General features: G+C 55.0%; 1 protein-coding gene across 3 annotated transcripts in view; it reads left to right on the plus strand.

Annotated features, from left to right (window-relative positions):
• MYO7A (myosin VIIA) overlaps nucleotides 1-16,075 on the plus strand; it is an 84,423-nt gene extending 68,348 nt beyond the window's left edge. For 2 of the 3 annotated variants that reach the window (XM_086678384.1, XM_086678382.1), the window contains 15 exons: nucleotides 1,007-1,290; nucleotides 2,233-2,423; nucleotides 3,090-3,214; nucleotides 3,863-4,020; nucleotides 4,981-5,134; nucleotides 6,350-6,505; nucleotides 7,029-7,134; nucleotides 8,165-8,278; nucleotides 9,306-9,393; nucleotides 9,576-9,682; nucleotides 11,962-12,147; nucleotides 12,582-12,698; nucleotides 13,778-13,861; nucleotides 14,736-14,855; nucleotides 15,456-16,075. In XM_086678384.1, coding sequence (XP_086534510.1) covers nucleotides 1,007-1,290; nucleotides 2,233-2,423; nucleotides 3,090-3,214; nucleotides 3,863-4,020; nucleotides 4,981-5,134; nucleotides 6,350-6,505; nucleotides 7,029-7,134; nucleotides 8,165-8,278; nucleotides 9,306-9,393; nucleotides 9,576-9,682; nucleotides 11,962-12,147; nucleotides 12,582-12,698; nucleotides 13,778-13,861; nucleotides 14,736-14,855; nucleotides 15,456-15,545 — 2,080 coding nt within the window. In that variant the 3' untranslated portion in view covers nucleotides 15,546-16,075. The remainder of the gene's footprint in view (nucleotides 1-1,006; nucleotides 1,291-2,232; nucleotides 2,424-3,089; nucleotides 3,215-3,862; nucleotides 4,021-4,980; nucleotides 5,135-6,349; nucleotides 6,506-7,028; nucleotides 7,135-8,164; nucleotides 8,279-9,305; nucleotides 9,394-9,575; nucleotides 9,683-11,961; nucleotides 12,148-12,581; nucleotides 12,699-13,777; nucleotides 13,862-14,735; nucleotides 14,856-15,455) is intronic. The other variant, XM_086678383.1, reaches the window with a different exon arrangement.
• Nucleotides 16,076-16,168: the final 93 nt, after the last annotated feature.

Genomic DNA, 16,168 nt, shown 5'->3' on the forward strand with positions numbered 1-16,168 from the left:
GTGGCAGGGATGTGTCAAGCCCCAGTGTCCTGATTCAACACCGTCTGAAACAAGAAGGGGGAAGATGGAGACACGGACAGGCAGATGGGGAAGGAGGGGGCTCCTGGAGCTTTCTGGGGTCATGAAGGCTTTTAAGGGGAGTTTCTGCCCTCATCGAGGATGTCATGGAGGTGCAGAGATGTGCAGTGACCTGTCCTGGTCGCATGTGACTGAGCAGTTTGTGCCGCACCGTGCAGGCTTCTCAGGCACCTTCCTCCTAATAGGGACAGAGGGGTCTTTATGGTGCATCATTAATGGCTGTTCTGAGATGGGTGTGGGTGGCTTAGAAGGATGGTCAGGAGCAGTCAATTGTGTACAAAGAGAGCCTGGTCTGGGATTCAGGGGCCCGGGTGGAACTCACCTCCATGTCCTCATCCCTAAAATCTTAATACTTCCCTCTAGGAACAGTGGTGAGAGGGAAATGCAAAAATCAATGGGAGAACTCTTTGTAAACTGAAAGGTGTGGAGCATACAAGAGCAGGGCTGGGGGTGGCTTCCTGGAATAGACTGGTGTTCCCAGCAGGCCCTCCCCAGATCTGAGGCTTAATCGGAGTGTCTCTGCGCTGTGTCTGATATGGGCTGGAGCTGGGCATGTCCAGCTCTGACCAGGCATGAGCTGGCACAGGGATGCAAGGTGATAAGACAGTCCTTGCCCTTTTGCAGCTTCCTTCAGATGAGAGGGGAGACAGACATTGAACAGACTGTTTTTAAGCAGGGACAAGTGTGATGAGGGCTGTGGGAGGGCAGGGAGGACTTCCTGGCAGAAGCGGTAGCTAGGCTGAGATCTATAGGGTGAGTAGGAATTAGACATCAAAGGGGCACTGGGCTGGGCCCTTGCGGGCCTCGCTCTGGACCGTGTGTGACGTTGGCAGGACCAGGTCTGACTCAGACTGGGCTGTGTCTGGCCTGGGCCATGTCTCCCCCCGCCTGGGCCATGTCTGACTGGGCTGGCCTTGGTCTCCTTCAGGGAGTGTCGTGTCTTGCTCTCGCTGGGCTGCTCTGATCTGGGCTGTGCTGCGCCTCACTCGGGCTGGGCAGGACTGACCCCGGCTGGGCCCTGTTCTCCGTGTTGGTCCTGCAGGGGAGCAAAACTAGTAGCCCCCAGCTTCACGCTGGCTACCATCAAAGGGGATGAGTACACCTTTACCTCCAGCAACGCCGAGGACATCCGTGACCTTGTGGTCACCTTCCTGGAAGGGCTCCGGAAGAGGTCTAAGTACGTGGTGGCCTTGCAGGACAACCCCAACCCTGGTGAGTGGTTCCTGGCACAGGCTGCCAGGCACTGGGGGTTAGGGGCATCGGGCAGATCACACACCTTGATCTTGGCCTGGCATTTGAGACCACCTGTGACCACCCTTCCCCAGATACCCTCAGTCCCACCCGGACCAAAAGCCAAACTCTGCACCTTCCAACTGTGCCCTGTGGGGAATCTCCCTCTCCTGGCCCTTCCATACTTATCACCTGTCACCTTCTCCAGGTGACATCATGGGTTCCTTCTCCACAGTCTCCAAATACCCACTATCTTCAAATGATAACAGTAGTGACAGCTCCCCTGACTGAGCACCCCCAGGCCTCCTAGGCTCCGGGCAGAGCTTGGAAAGGACAGAAATAAAACAGACCCTGGCCCTACTCTCAGTGGGGAGAGGGGCTGAAAACAGATAGTGACGGTCCCTGTGACAGTGTGGTAACTATGGGAGCCTGGAGGAGAGGCCCCCAAGCTGCCTGGGGTTCAGGGTGGAGGTATGTGGGGCAGAGTGTTCGAGGCAGAGAGGAGAGCACAAACCGAGCACAGAGGCTAGAGAAAACAGGCATGTCTGGGAACTGCAGGTCGACTGGTTTGCCTGGAATGGGTGAGGTAAGGGAGACAGGGCAGGAAGTGAGGTAGACAAAGTCAGGAAAGCCAGCCCACAGCAGCCTTGTGAGCATGTCAACGAGTGTGAGTTTTCTCCTAAGGGAGATGGGGAGCCATGGAAGGCTTTTGAGCAGGGGAGTGGCACACTCCAATGGCCACGTCTGTGTGAAGGGTTGTGGCAAGTTGGAGGCAGGGTGACCAGTGAGCAGACATGAGTGGGCCTGGGCCTCAGTTATTCAGGGCAGGGAGTAACAGTTTGTAGGTCATCAACCTAAATAAAGATGTTCCAATCCAGCCTCTCTCTCTGCCCCCCTGTGGTCCTGCTCACCCCTGCCTCCCAGCGGGAGAGGAGTCAGGCTTCCTCAGCTTTGCCAAGGGAGACCTCATCATCCTGGACCATGACACGGGAGAGCAGGTCATGAACTCAGGCTGGGCCAACGGCATAAATGAGAGGACCAAGCAGCGTGGGGACTTCCCCACTGACTGCGTATATGTCATGCCCACTGTCACCTTGCCGCCGCGGGAGATTGTGGTATGTGGCTTGGGGACGGCAGATGGAGGGGAGTCTCCTCTGGGCCTTTCTTTGTCTTCTTCCCATATCTGTAAAATGGAGTGAGGGATTATACTGGATTAGTGGTCTCCAGGTTCTGTGGAGATGATCTGGGGGTCTTCTGGGACCACAAACTTAAAGTCGGGGAAGCTGTCAAACCTGTGCTGGGTGGAGAGTGGCCGAGGAACTGCCCAGGGCGAGGGATGGAAGGAGAGTGGGGGAGGGAGGCATCACCTTGCACTGTCTGAAAAGGCAGTGAGGGCCGAGCTGGGAAGGGAGGCCCTGGTTGTTCTGGAACACAGCACTGGAGACTCAGAGCCCAGCTTTCCAGGCAGCTCCTGAGCCAGGCGCTGTTGACTGGGTGGTTCTCACGCCACATCCCCCTCCTCCATCTGGCCTTCTCACTGACCCAACCTGGTTCAGACTCGGGGGACTGCAGAAAGGACCCCGAGTGCAGCAGATGGAGGCAGCAGTAACCTCAGAGATGGCAAAGAACAAAAGGGGTCCCAGGGTCAGAATGGGGTGAGGGTCAACCCCATGGTGACCGACTTCCCCAGCCCCAGTCCAGAAGGCTCTGGGCTTTACCATGTTGGCTCCAGGGGTCCCAGGTGAAGAGCTGACCTCAGACCCTTGTCTCTCGGTGTCTAGGCCCTGGTCACCATGACCCCCGACCAGAGACAGGACGTCATTCGGCTCTTGCAGCTGCGAACAGCAGAGCCCGAGGTGCGCGCCAAGCCCTACACGCTGGAGGAATTTTCCTACGACTATTTCAGGTGATGGGGAAAGGGTAGGTGGGCCAGGACAGTGAGCCACAGGCTTCTGCTACTCTAGTCCGCGTGGTGGGGTTGCCTCCTGCTGCTGCTGTGTGTGTGAGCAGGGCCTGGGTCGGAGGGAACAGGAGGGCAGCTTTTGTCTGTCGAGATGTGCCGTCTTGTGCTGTGCCATTTTATCCTTCCTTCATTTGACAGCATGACTGTGGTCACCCCAGGTGGGGTCCTGGGCACTCATGACTCATGCCTGTGCCTGTCTCACCGACTCACAGTCCCGGTGGGGAGATAGGCACAAAACTGGGCAGCTGTGATTCTGTATGCCCAGCATTGTGATGGGGGTGGTGACAGAGAAGAGGCTTCCTGGAGGAGGTGGCATCTGAGCCGAGCTGTGCAGGGGGTGACCTGTGTGGAGGAATGCCGCAGGCAGCACAGGCCAAGGCCAGAGAGAAGGCCGAGAGGAGCAATGGGGAGGAGGCCATGGGGGTGGGCAGGGCTGGCTTTCTAGCTGAGAAAGTAAGGTCCAGGGAGGGCTGGTTGACTCATCCCAGGTTGCCCTTATAGCAGGGAAGAGCAGGGCCTTCCGCCTCCATGCACAGGTTGGGTAGGGGTGGGTCTCACAACCTGGGGTCAATGCTGGCTGTGCCATGTCAGGCCCCCACCCAAGCACACGCTGAGCCGGGTCATGGTGTCCAAGGCCCGTGGCAAGGACCGGCTGTGGAACCACACACGGGAGCCGCTCAAGCAAGCACTGCTCAAGAAGATCCTGGGCAGCGAGGAGCTCTCACAGGAGGCCTGCATGGCCTTCATTGATATCCATACCTGCAGGGGTGGGTGCCATGGAAGGGCAGGGCAAGGGCCACAAGGAGGGGGACCCCAGGGCTGCCTCCAGGGTTTTCATCCAGATACCTACCTCCTTCTGAAGGGCCCAGGTGGGTCCTGGGCAGGGTGGAGGGATTCGGGTGGAGTGGCTTCATCTATGCCTGGCACCTTACAGTGCACGAGGGGCTGCCTCATCCATTGTCTCCTCTGACCCTGTCATTTGGTTCAAGATGAGTATTGTGTCATGTGCTAGGCCAGGCATGGAGACACAGCTGTGACCAGACCCAGTCCCTGGCCTTCATGGTGCTTATAGCTAAAAGGGGCCATGATGGGGCCAGGCAGCACAGTGAACTGATGTCGCCTTGGAGAGGAGGGCAGGTGGCTTTCCTGGATGAAGAGATGTCTAGGCTGAGACCTGAAGACTGAGTAGGCCCCAGTCAGCCAAAGGAGAGATGGGTGGGGAGTGTTCCAGACAGAATGAGCTTGTCCAAAGGCCCTGAATCACAACATGATTTAGCACAAGTGGAGGGCAGAGGTCTAGAAGGGAGTCTGAAGACATGGGCAGACTAATAAAGCATTCCCAAGCCCTGTTAAGAAGCTTGGACTATATCCCAAGGCCATGAGAAGCCCACTAAGCGGGGGGGGGGGGGGGGGGGGGGGGGGGACACAGTCAGATTTGTGATTTGTAAAGTCCATCTGGGTTGGTGTGAGGACTTTGGATGGGGTGTTGGGGGCTGAGGTAGTGAGGGGAGGAGGTGGCCAGAGGAGTTGAGGAAAGGGTGGGCAGTTGGCATGGAGAGCAGGGTGGGTGGGTCATGCCCATTTCCTGAGTGGGTAGCCTGAGGCCCAGGGCCACACAGTTGGGTGGGGGCAGACCCCATTAGAGAGTGTAGCCTCCTGGGTCAGTGCTCCCCCCATCAGCCACAAGCCCTTCCTTGACGGCTCCCCACCCATGCTCAAGTACATGGGCGACTACCCATCCAAGAGGACGCGCTCTGTCAATGAGCTCACCGACCAGATCTTTGAGGGTGCCCTAAAGGCCGAGGCCCTCAAGGATGAGGTATACGTGCAGATCCTGAAGCAGCTGACCGACAACCATATCAGGTGAGGGGATGATGGTAGGTGGGTGCAGGATGGCCTCCCCCCAGTGAGGGGGGAGTCACAGCTGACGGGAATCTTAAAGGTCCTCTACCCATTGTGACAGGGAGCTCCCTCCCTCCCTCCCAAGGCAGCATCTGGCCCTGCCTGGCAGCCGTCCTTCCGCATTCAGGCTCCCTCACGTCTTACCTCTGCCGCAAGGTCCAAGGAAGTCTGGTCAAGTACCAAGAGGTGGATGCACCCTCTGAATCTGTCCTTCTCCAAGTCTGACAGCACCGGTTCCTCCTAAATTTGCTCCACTCACTGCCCGAACCTCCTCCGGGTACCCCTCCCAGCCCAGACTCCATTCTGGAGGTTGTGCTCATGAGCAAATGTCCCCAGCCTGGCTCGGGCTGCGCTGGCTGTCAGTTGGAAGCTCCGGCTGAAAATTCTGGGCTGAAGGTGTTGGGTCCCAGAGGGTGCCACCTTGTCCCTGCTGGGTCAGACCACGGCAGGAATGGGAAGTCAGGGACATGCTAAGTCTCAGAGCCTGAGGGAAGCCCCACCATCTCCCCTTACACCCAGACTGCCAATTATGTCCCCAGCTTTGTTATCTTCTGCGCCTCTTGCAAAATCCACCCTCGAACCATACTCAGATCTTCTCACACTGCCAAACCTTTATACATGCTGTGCTCACAGCCAGCATTTATGGCCTTTTTTGCATATCAGAATTTGCGTCAGCCTTCAAAACCTAGCTCAAATGCCACCTCCTCCTAGAAGCCCTCTGTGCTTCTCTCCCGTCAGGCCCAGGGAGCTCAGAGTGCCCAATGAAGCCTAGGGGTTGTGCTAACTCAGTGCTAGTTAAAGAACAGATGAGTTAGAGTTTTTGCCAGAATACAGATCACACACGGCTTCCTTCCTTCATAGGAAAGTCTTGCTAAGAAGAAAAAAAATCTCAGCTGAACCAAGAGTGCTTGGTGACATCACTGATGTTCATTCTGGCATGAATGAGCACCTTACCTTCATGCAGCCAGTAACTGCGTGGCCCAGTGTGGGTTGGCCAACCACACTTTGTGTAGCACTAACTGGATCTGGCCACCAGGGAGGTGGGTCTGCGTTGGTCCCCAGAAGAGAGGCATGGGGGTCAAGACAGACACGTGCCGCCACAGTGAGGCGCCAAGGATGCTCGGACCCACAAGTGGCCTGCAGAACCCCCGCTGGACACCCCACCTCTTCCCGCAGGTATAGCGAGGAGCGTGGCTGGGAGCTGCTCTGGCTGTGCACGGGCCTCTTCCCACCCAGCAACATCCTGCTGCCCCACGTGCAGCGCTTCCTGCAGTCCCGTAAGCACTGTCCGCTCGCCATCGACTGCCTGCAGCGGCTCCAGAAAGCCCTGAGGTACGGCGGCCCACTGAGAGCAGAGGCGGTGGGCAACGAGCCTGTGGCAGGTGCTGGGATGGGCTCTCAGCCCCAGTGGGCTTGTGGGTGTCCCTGGTGGATGAGGGCATGGCCACACAACACGTGGGACCTGTCCCTGGGGTACCACAGCTGCCAGTCGGACAAAGCCTGCAGCGTGATGCCCATTCTGGACGCAATCGTGTCTGGCTGCTCAGAAGGGCTGGCGCATACCTTCCAGTGTGTTGGGGATGTCTGGGCCATACTCCATACTCTGCACAGCCCATGTGCATCCTTCACGTCCCGTGGTCCCCTCCACAGCCCTATTTGGCCAACGCTGTTCTCTCATTCTACAGTTGAGGGGTTGGAGGCTGGTGGAGATTAAGTGACTGTCACCTGGCAGGGAGTGGCGGACAAGGGATTAGAACTGGGGTCTGTCTCCAAAGTTCCCTCTGTTCCCTGCTCCCCATGGCCCCATGAACCCACTGGCTCCTGACTGCCCCTCCACCCCTCTCCTGGCTTTCAGAAATGGGTCCCGGAAGTACCCCCCACACCTGGTGGAGGTGGAGGCCATCCAGCACAAAACCACCCAGATTTTCCACAAGGTCTACTTTCCTGATGACACTGATGAGGTGAGGGCTGCTGGCTTCTTGGTGAAGGACCAGATTCCCCGAGGACACAGGGAACAGCCCTGATGCCTCTCCCCTGCCATCCCCACATTTGCTCCTCAGTGGTCAGGGCTCAGTCGAGAGGCTACAGACTCCTTGGGTTCCCGATCTGACCTTCTGTTGTCTCCAAGAGCTTCCTTGAGAAGATCATTCTTCCCTCTCTCTGAGGTGGCTCTGCCTCAGAGAAAAGTGCTCTCTTTCTGAGCTGAGCTGTATGCTGGTGCCACCTCCCTGATGTCAGCTCTGTTCCTGGTCACAGGCCTGCCTGCCCAGGCCTCTCCTATTGTCCCCGAGCCCACTTTCCTGCAGGCCCCCTCCTTCCTCCTCACTTGTCCTGATTGTGGGTCTCCTGGTCCAATGGTCCTGTTAGCCTTCCCATCATGCCCATTAGGTCAGGCTGCCTCCTGACCTCCACTCTTTCCCCCATCTCAGCATCTCATTCAGATAAATGAATCCAGCACCAAAACTTTTAGTTTGAAAAGCAGTTTTAGAACTTGTCTAGAGACTAGAGACTCAGAAATGTCATGATAGGATTTCAGTGACAAGGACAAGAAACTAACAAATCCTTTCCTGTCCCTCCAGTGGAAGGTTATATGAAGCAGTCCCTCCCCCACCCCGCACCTACCCCTACCCCGGGCTGCTTCCCTTCTTTTTCCCTCCCCCTTCTGGAATTTGCTTTCTTCTTCCTCCATCCTCTCTCCTCCCAAACACCCCGCCTATCTTTGCTCCCTTGGCCTCATGTCACCCATGCTTGTACAGCCAGGCCCACAACCCTGGAAGCAGAGGCTGAGTGTGCTTGGATTGGGGAGGACACAATCTGGGAAGATCCAGACAGGAGCTGCTTTTTCCTTTTCTTAAATGCTGTGCCCAGCTCTAGACCCATGGGGAAACACCTCAGATGGAGGGTGCCCTGCATGGGTGGGAGTCTAGTTGCAGGCACAGATAGAGGGGCACAGGAAGCCCCAGCCGCAGCCGCCTGCCCCTCACTTCCCAGGCCTTTGAGGTGGAGTCCAGCACTAAGGCTAAAGACTTCTGCCAGAACATCGCAGCCCGGCTGCTCCTCAAGTCCTCAGAAGGATTCAGCCTCTTTGTCAAAATTGCAGACAAGGTGGGTGATGGGTCATTGGCTTCCTATTGGATTGCTGTTGGTCTGTCTTTTGGAACATTTGCTGGGACTGTAGGAGCTCATGGGGCAGTGGGGAGGGGAAAGAGGGGAAGAGAGAGGTGTGCTTGCATGTGGCATCTGATTGTGTCCCTCTCCTTCTTATATCCCTGCAACGGTCCCCGTACTTGTAGCAGCTTCCCCTAAATGTCTCTCCTCTGAGGCATTGCAGAGCATGACCTCAAACCTCTTGGGAGCCATGTGGCACTTTATATTCTGGACCACACAAGGCTCATCGCCCTGCCACAACACACAAGTACTTTCCAGATTTGACTTGACCGGTCCCTCAGCTGCCTTGCCAAGGCCAATTAGCCCTGAAATAACCCCTGAAGGGGGTGTGATTATCCCCACCTAATAGATCACAAAACGTGGACTCAGAAAAGTTAAGTAACTTATTCAAAGCCACACAGCAAGGACTCAGATCCCAGTAGGTCTGACTCCAAAGCACAGGCCCCTGCCACCATTCCACCTTGCTCTTCCTCACTTCTGTGTTCTTGAAGGTCAAGGGCCCAGCTTTAAAGCCTCTTCCTGTGGGAAGGCCTCCTTGACCATGTCAGGTAGATCAGGTGCTCACTCAGTTCCTTGTGCATCCACGTCTGCCTCCTCATTTCACAACTGTCCCTGTGCCAGACACTGGGGACCCACAGGTGATCTCAGTAAGGTCCTCAACCCAGAGGAGCTTGGAGCCTGTGCGAAGAGCAGGTCACAGATACTGGAGATTGTCCAAGGCAGGGACTGGGCCTCATTCTTGGCCTTCTCACCAGGGCTTAGTCTTTGCTGAACGACTGGAATGACTGTCACTCTGGGTGGGAAGTAGGCTTTGTTCTGGAGACTCAACAGGCATAGTCAGGGCAGAGTGGGACACCTCTTCGGGCTGCAACAAAGGGCCAAAAGGAAGGCATTGGGTGGGAAAGTCAGAAAAATCAGTATTGGTGGAACTAAAATGAATGGATTGGAACGGCCATGTCCCTAGGTCATCAGCGTCCCCGAAAATGACTTCTTCTTCGACTTTGTTCGACACCTGACAGACTGGATAAAGAAAGCACGGCCTGTCAAGGATGGTAATGTGAGGCTGGGCCCTGAGATCATCTGAGGCCCAGAGCAGAGCAGGTGCTGGCACAGGGCCACACCGTGAGGTCCACCTGGGTGGGACCCGAGCTAGGGCCTCCTCTGGGGCTGGTGCTGGGCACGGGTGATCCTCTGTGCTGGGACGCTCTGGGTGACTGATTGCCCTCTGCCACAGGAATCGTGCCCTCGCTCACCTACCAGGTGTTCTTCATGAAGAAGCTGTGGACCACCACGGTGCCCGGGAAGGACCCGATGGCCGATTCCATCTTCCACTATTACCAGGTGAGCTGCCTGCCCCTCTCTGCTGTGCTGCCTCCATGTGCTGCTGGCCTTGCTGTATTTCAGGAAAGCAGAACCCTGCTGTCCTTGCCAGGAGGGGGGCCTCAAATAGTAAGGCCTCTAAGAGATTCCTGCTGGGATCCTGGGGAGTAGCTCAAAGGCAGACCCTTCTCTTTCCTCAGCGCCTTGTACTTTCTTCGAGACTTTAATCCCCACCCATTCAGGCCCTTCCCTTGGTGAGGGGCTGTCCTCTGAATCAGAGATTCTATGGCTACACCTGGGTGTATCTGGGTGTATCTAGGGCATCTGTGTGAATTCTAGCACAAGCATGTGCCTGCGGGAAGCCAGGAGGGAGGCCCCCATGTTGAACCTCTATTTGTTGTCTGATGCTTTTCACTCATTCTGCCCTCCCAGCAAACCCCAACAAGTAGGCATGTTGTTCCCATTTTATAGAGGGAGAAACTGAGACTCAGAGAGATCAAGTGATATAATTAGGACTACAGGGTGGATAGAATCTGGGTTTGAATCCATGTCTTCACAACTGCAGACTCGGCGATCTTTTCTGGGCCAGTCCTGTTTATCATTCTGTAGGGGAGACAGACCAGGATGCTGGGAAGGTTGCAGGAGGCAGGGATGGTGGCTGCCGTGGTAGAGAGAACCCTGGCCTGGGAGTTGCCAGGGCTCATTCACCGGTGAGATCTGCCCCTCCCCCATGGTGCCCTTTTAGTGAATGGCAACATGAACATCAGCTACCATTTCCCCCAAGGCAGAAACCCAAGTCAGCCTTGACACCTCCCTCTCCCTCATTTTTCATGTCCCAAATCATTCACCTGATGACTTCACCTCCCAAACTCTCCAAAATCCATCCACATGTCTCCATTACCACCAGTACCAACTCAGGTCAGCCCATCATCTCTCATCTGAATGAAGCTGGTAACCTTTGCCCTGAGCTTCCCTGTCCATTTTTGTCCCCTTTGAATCCATTCTTCCTACGGGGGTCATCATGCTTTTGGGATCCTCTCAGTGGCTTCCCTCAAAGTAGAACACCAAATCCTGACTCTGGCCCTGCATGGGGGTGCCACTAGCTACTTCTGCTGCCTTGTCTCATATCTAGCACCCCTTTGTTCACTTCACTCCAGCTACGTTTTTTCAAATTCTCAGGTATGCCTGGGGGCCTTTGTAACATTTTCTCTCCTGGGAAGCTTTTCCCTAGGTTCTTTCCTTCACCTACTGAGCTTTTAGATGTTATTTCAATCATCATAAGGGAAATCTTCCCTGTTCCTAAAACTAGATCAAGTCAACTAGTTATATGCTGTCATAGCACTGAGAACAATTCCTTCAAAGATTGTAATTATACATCAATTTGGGGTGATGGATGTCTGTTCTTGCCTTGACTACAAGTTCCTTGCGAGTAGGGAAGTAGATGTTGTTGCTTAAAAGGCCTGACTCATAGCAGATGATCAATGCATATTTGTTGGCTTGATGGATGGGTAAATAGGCGGTGACTCAGTGAATGAATGGGTAGAAGGATGGATGGTGAATGAACTTGTGGGTGGACAGATGGACAAATGAGAAATGGATATGGGTAGGGAGAACCATATGGGTGGACAGATGGATGGGTGTGGATGGATAGATAGGTGGGTGAGTAGATGAAAAAGTGGATGGAAAATAACTGACTCAGGTTTCTAATCTGCAGTGTGTCCTCAGGCCAGCCTCAGTTTTCCTACGTTTCAACGAGTGGGTAAGACAGTTGTAAGGCTGTGGGCAGTGTTGGCCATTTGGAAGCTTCATCTTTGCTTTTGGTCCACTCCTCATCCTCAATTACTGGAAGTTCAAAGTGGGGAAGAGGCTGGTGCTGCTGATGAAACTAGCGGGTCTCAAGGGAATTGAATGGGAAGAGGCCAGCCAGAGAGGCTTTTCCCAAGGAAGGACAGGCTCAGAAGGTTAGGGGTGTGGAACAGTCTCAGGTTCACCAGATAGTCACTCTGAGTTTCTTCGTCTTTGAAATGTGGCTGCTCACCCCACTGGACCGTTATGAGGGAAAATGAAATAATAATATTCATACATGGCTCTGCTTTCCAACTGTAAAGTGCTGGATCTGCAGGCATGGTTGCTATTTCCGTGTACTGTGCTATCTCCCCTTGGGGCACAGTGTCAGCTGAGGCTGGAGGAAAAGGTAGGCCCAATGTGGGGTAAGGCAATAGACCCAGCCTGAGGGTGGCAGGAAGGAGCCCACTTCCTCCTCCTCCCTCCACGCCTGAGACCTGCTCTGTCTCTGGCAGGAGTTGCCCAAGTATCTCCGAGGCTATCACAAGTGCACACGAGAGGAGGTGCTGCAGCTGGGGGCGCTGATCTACAGGGTCAAATTTGAAGAGGACAAGTCCTACTTCCCCAGTATCCCCAAGCTGCTACGGGAGCTGGTGCCCCAGGACCTCATCCGGCAGGTTTCCCCGGATGACTGGAAGCGGGTGAGTATAAAGGCGGCAGCAGGACTAGGGGTCTCTGGGCACCCCACGGGTCAGGCGGCAGGTGCTGGCCAGCAGCCCAGGGAAGTATCTCTTGTTGTCCCTGTGTGCGATAAGGTCACCCTCTCATTTTCGCTTCCTTTCGCTTTAGTATCCAGTTCTCCAGGCAAAGGACTCACCTAGCTGCTTGGTAGTAATTTGCCCTATTCTGGTTGCCATGGTGACCTGATTTCACTTGATACTCTTTGGTCTGCTTACTTAGGGGAGGGGAGGGGAGAGAAGGGAAATAAGGATTCCATTAACTGGGATGACGGAGGCCCCTCCTGGCCTCCAGGGCCCCCATCCTGTGCCTGGCCCTCCAAGGCCCATGACCGCTAACAGTGCAGGTGAGGTAGGAGCGGCAGGGGAGAGGCCTCTGATCCCCCCTCTCCCTACAGTCCATCGTTGCCTACTTCAACAAGCATGCAGGGAAGTCCAAGGAGGAGGCCAAGCTAGCCTTTCTAAAGCTCATCTTCAAGTGGCCCACCTTTGGTTCAGCCTTCTTCGAGGTGAAGGTACGTTATGGGTGGCTTCTCAGGAGGAAGGGAGGAAGGGACTAAGGAGTGGGGATGAGAAGGCACAGAAACGCCTCCCCAGGACTGTGGGAAACAGCGATGGCCTCTGCCACCTGCCCTGGCAAGGAAAGGACAGAAGCACCCTCAGCTTTGTACCACCTCGGTATCTCAGCCCTGGGACATGAGGGACAACCAGCAGCTCAGCCTGGCAGGGGAGGCAGATGTGTAAACCAGCCACAGTAATGGAGAACGATCTGTGCTGTGACAACGGGGAGCCCTTATCAAGGTGACTGAGAAGGCTGAGGCGGCTTCCTGGAGGAGGCCACACCTGAACTTCCAGGAAGACCCTGGGGAGAGTGTTCCTGGCAGAGGGCCTAGCATGAGCAAAGAGCCAGTGGTGTACAGGAAGTGCAAGTGGCTGAGTATGGATGGGCGCAGGGTATGAGAATGAGCAGATTGTGGTGAGGCAGGCTGGCAAGCCGGCGAGGGGGTTGGGTTTCCTCCTGAAGGTGGTGGCCAGCCCTGGAAGGTTCTGCATAGGGATGATGGGGCCAGAAGTCCACTCTGACTGGGGGGCGAGGGTGGGCCTGAGGGGCACGACCGGAGGCAGGAGAATGGTAAACAGGCTCGTGTGAGAACTGGGGGTAGGTCAGGCTGGAGAGGAGGGGATGGCCTTGTTATGTACCTCGGACGGAGGCCTTTTGAGAAGTCTGGCTGTACAAGGAAGAGAGGGAGGCAGAGGGGTAAGCTGGAGGCAGGGGTTAGAGTTCAAAGAGGGTTTTTAAAGAGGGCAGACATTTGGGCTGAGAGAAGAGATGGCCCAGACTCCTAGAGAAGCAGGAGAGAAGGGATGAAACTGCTGCCGGAGAGGGTGGGAGATGGGGTCCCTTGGGGACCCGTGAAGGGATCTGGGTCTCACTGAGGGCCCAGCAGAGGTGGAAACCGTGAGGTTGTGGCAGAGCCACTGGCTCTGCTGCACCTCTGGCATTGAGCAGGGGAGGGCAACTTACTCCTAGCACACAGCTTTTCCTGCTCTGGGCTCCCCCAGCTCTCTGATGGTTTCCGGCTTTCTTTGCCAGCAAACTACGGAACCAAACTTCCCTGAGATCCTCTTAATTGCCATCAATAAGTATGGGGTCAGCCTCATCGATCCCAGAACCAAGGTAAGCAGTGACAGGGAAGAGCGGGGGTGTGCTTCTCTGTCTGCACCTCTCACAAGAGCCCCCAGACCCAACCCCCCAAAGCCCCTGCTGGCCACCATCCTCACTTAATGTGGCCAAGAAGGCAGATGATCTTGAGAAGTGGTCTGTGTTTGCTTCGTCTATTTCCCTACCTGCTCCATCAAAATTGCTCTCCTAGAGTTACTAGCCAACACCTTGCTACTAAATCCACTGAACTTTTTAGCACTTGGCCTTTTGGCGTCATTGGACCTTACAACCATTCGTTCCTTCCAGAATGCTCTCCACACATTGGTCAGGATGGCAGACTGCACCGGGGTTAAATATTCTTGTATTTATGGGCCAGAGTAGTCCTCACCAAGGGAACCAGGAAGCACAGTCCTACCACATACCCAGGAGGAGTACAACTGGACCACTGGCGAAGGGTGCCAATGGCCACCACCTTCCTCTTGTGTTCATGTGCTCCACTTTCCTGGTTTTCCTCCTCTCTCTCTCGGGTCATTCTTCTCACATACTTCTGTGTGATTATTTTCTACCCACACACATGGTGCTCCCTGAGGCTTCCTGGCATCTTCTTGATTTCCTCCTAGTAGGACCATCCCATCCAGGACCCCTGTTTCCATTCCTTCAGGCCTCCCAAATTTCCAGTTCCAGCCCCACATACCCCATAGCCTCGTGGACACGGAGGGAGAAGGCATCTGCCTCCCCTAGCATCTCCACAGCAGAGCTGGATTCTCTCTTCTTGCTTCTTTGCTTGTCTGAGGGCCCAAGGCCTTTCTGGTGGGTGTGGGCTGGTGCTGAGGAAAGTGAGGCCAGAGGGTCCAGACTGTGCAGGTTCAAATTTTCTCTGCTTTCCCAGGACATCTTGACCACTCATCCCTTCACCAAGATCTCCAACTGGAGCAGTGGCAACACCTACTTCCACATCACCATTGGGAACCTGGTGCGCGGGAGCAAATTGCTCTGTGAGACATCACTGGTGAGACCTCTTTTATTTAGGCCTGGTAGGGCTCCCCTACTTTGCCTAAAGCTCCAACCATCCTCTTTGTCCCCAGAACAAACGTGAGGAGTGCTTGGCTTGGCCTGAGATTGGGATCAAAGGTCAGATTGGGCCAAGGTCAAGTCAGTTTGAGGCTCAGCTTAGGTCTGGGAAGGGCACTTAATCTGGGGCTGAGAACAGACCCCTCATTTATTAACTATTGTTTGAATGACTGCAGTGTCTGGGGACTGAGTCTTTAGCCCCTGAGTTCAACAGTGGAGCCATTAGCAATGAGGCCTCTTGGACTGAGCTGCATTTCTAAGGCGTGGCTCAACTGGTAAAGCCTTTAGAATCACCAGGATGTAAGGGGCATACAAGCTAGGGCCTTCATGTAGGGTCATAACAACTTTGAACCTTAGACATGTGGCTGGATGAGTCCAACCCTTCAGCTGTGAGGCTGGGGAGATGGAGTCCAGAGCAGTACAGGATTCTCCTTAGTTCAGGGCTCTGCCCTTTGCAGTTTCCTGGGAGTGTTCTGGGTCTGAATGGGCTGGCCCTGTCCCACTATTTGCTCTGTTTATCTTCTTGTGCTGTTTCCAGGGCTACAAGATGGATGACCTCCTGACTTCCTATATTAGCCAAATGCTCACAGCCATGAGCAAACAGCGGGGCTCCAGGAGTGGCAAGTGAACAGTGGGGGAGGTGGTCCTGTTTCAGGCCCATCAGCTACCTCTGCAGGTGGGAGAGGACTTCTGCCATCTGGGCAGGGAGGCTGGGCTAGCCGGCCACCACTGATCATTACACCAACTTAGCCTCTGATCCTCTTCCAGTGAGGCAGCCTTGCTGGGATGAAGAGTTCCCCTCTATCCACTCCCGAGAGGTGGTTCTAGCTCTGGCTTGCGGTGGCCTTCCCAGTTGTAAAACCCTATGCTCCTTGGGTGCCTTTCTTAGACCAGTCCTACCGTGCGACCTCCTTTGACTTTCCATGCAACCACTGTGACAGGGAATCAAGAGGACAACTTAGTTCTCCATACTGGGACCAACCAAACCAAACCAACCAAGAATATTCTGAAATCCAAGGGACTGGCTTAATTCCTGTAAGTCCAGAATTCTCAGCTGGGATGAGGGAGACAGACTACTTTTCTATATTGCAGTGTGAGTGCTGAGCCCTGTGTTAGTCTCCCCTGATCACCTCAGGGTATAAAGTATGTGTTTAATCATTTGGCCCTCTGGTGTCTTTGCTCGGGGAAGAGGAGAGAGTGGGGTGTGGCCTGTAGGACTATCTCCTCAGTCTGTGTGTGTAGGGCTAAGCT

This window comes from Puma concolor, chromosome D1, assembly GCF_028749965.1.
Source record: "Puma concolor isolate L17-30 chromosome D1, mPumCon1.1.hap2, whole genome shotgun sequence".
NCBI classification, from domain to species: Eukaryota; Metazoa; Chordata; class Mammalia; order Carnivora; family Felidae; genus Puma; species Puma concolor.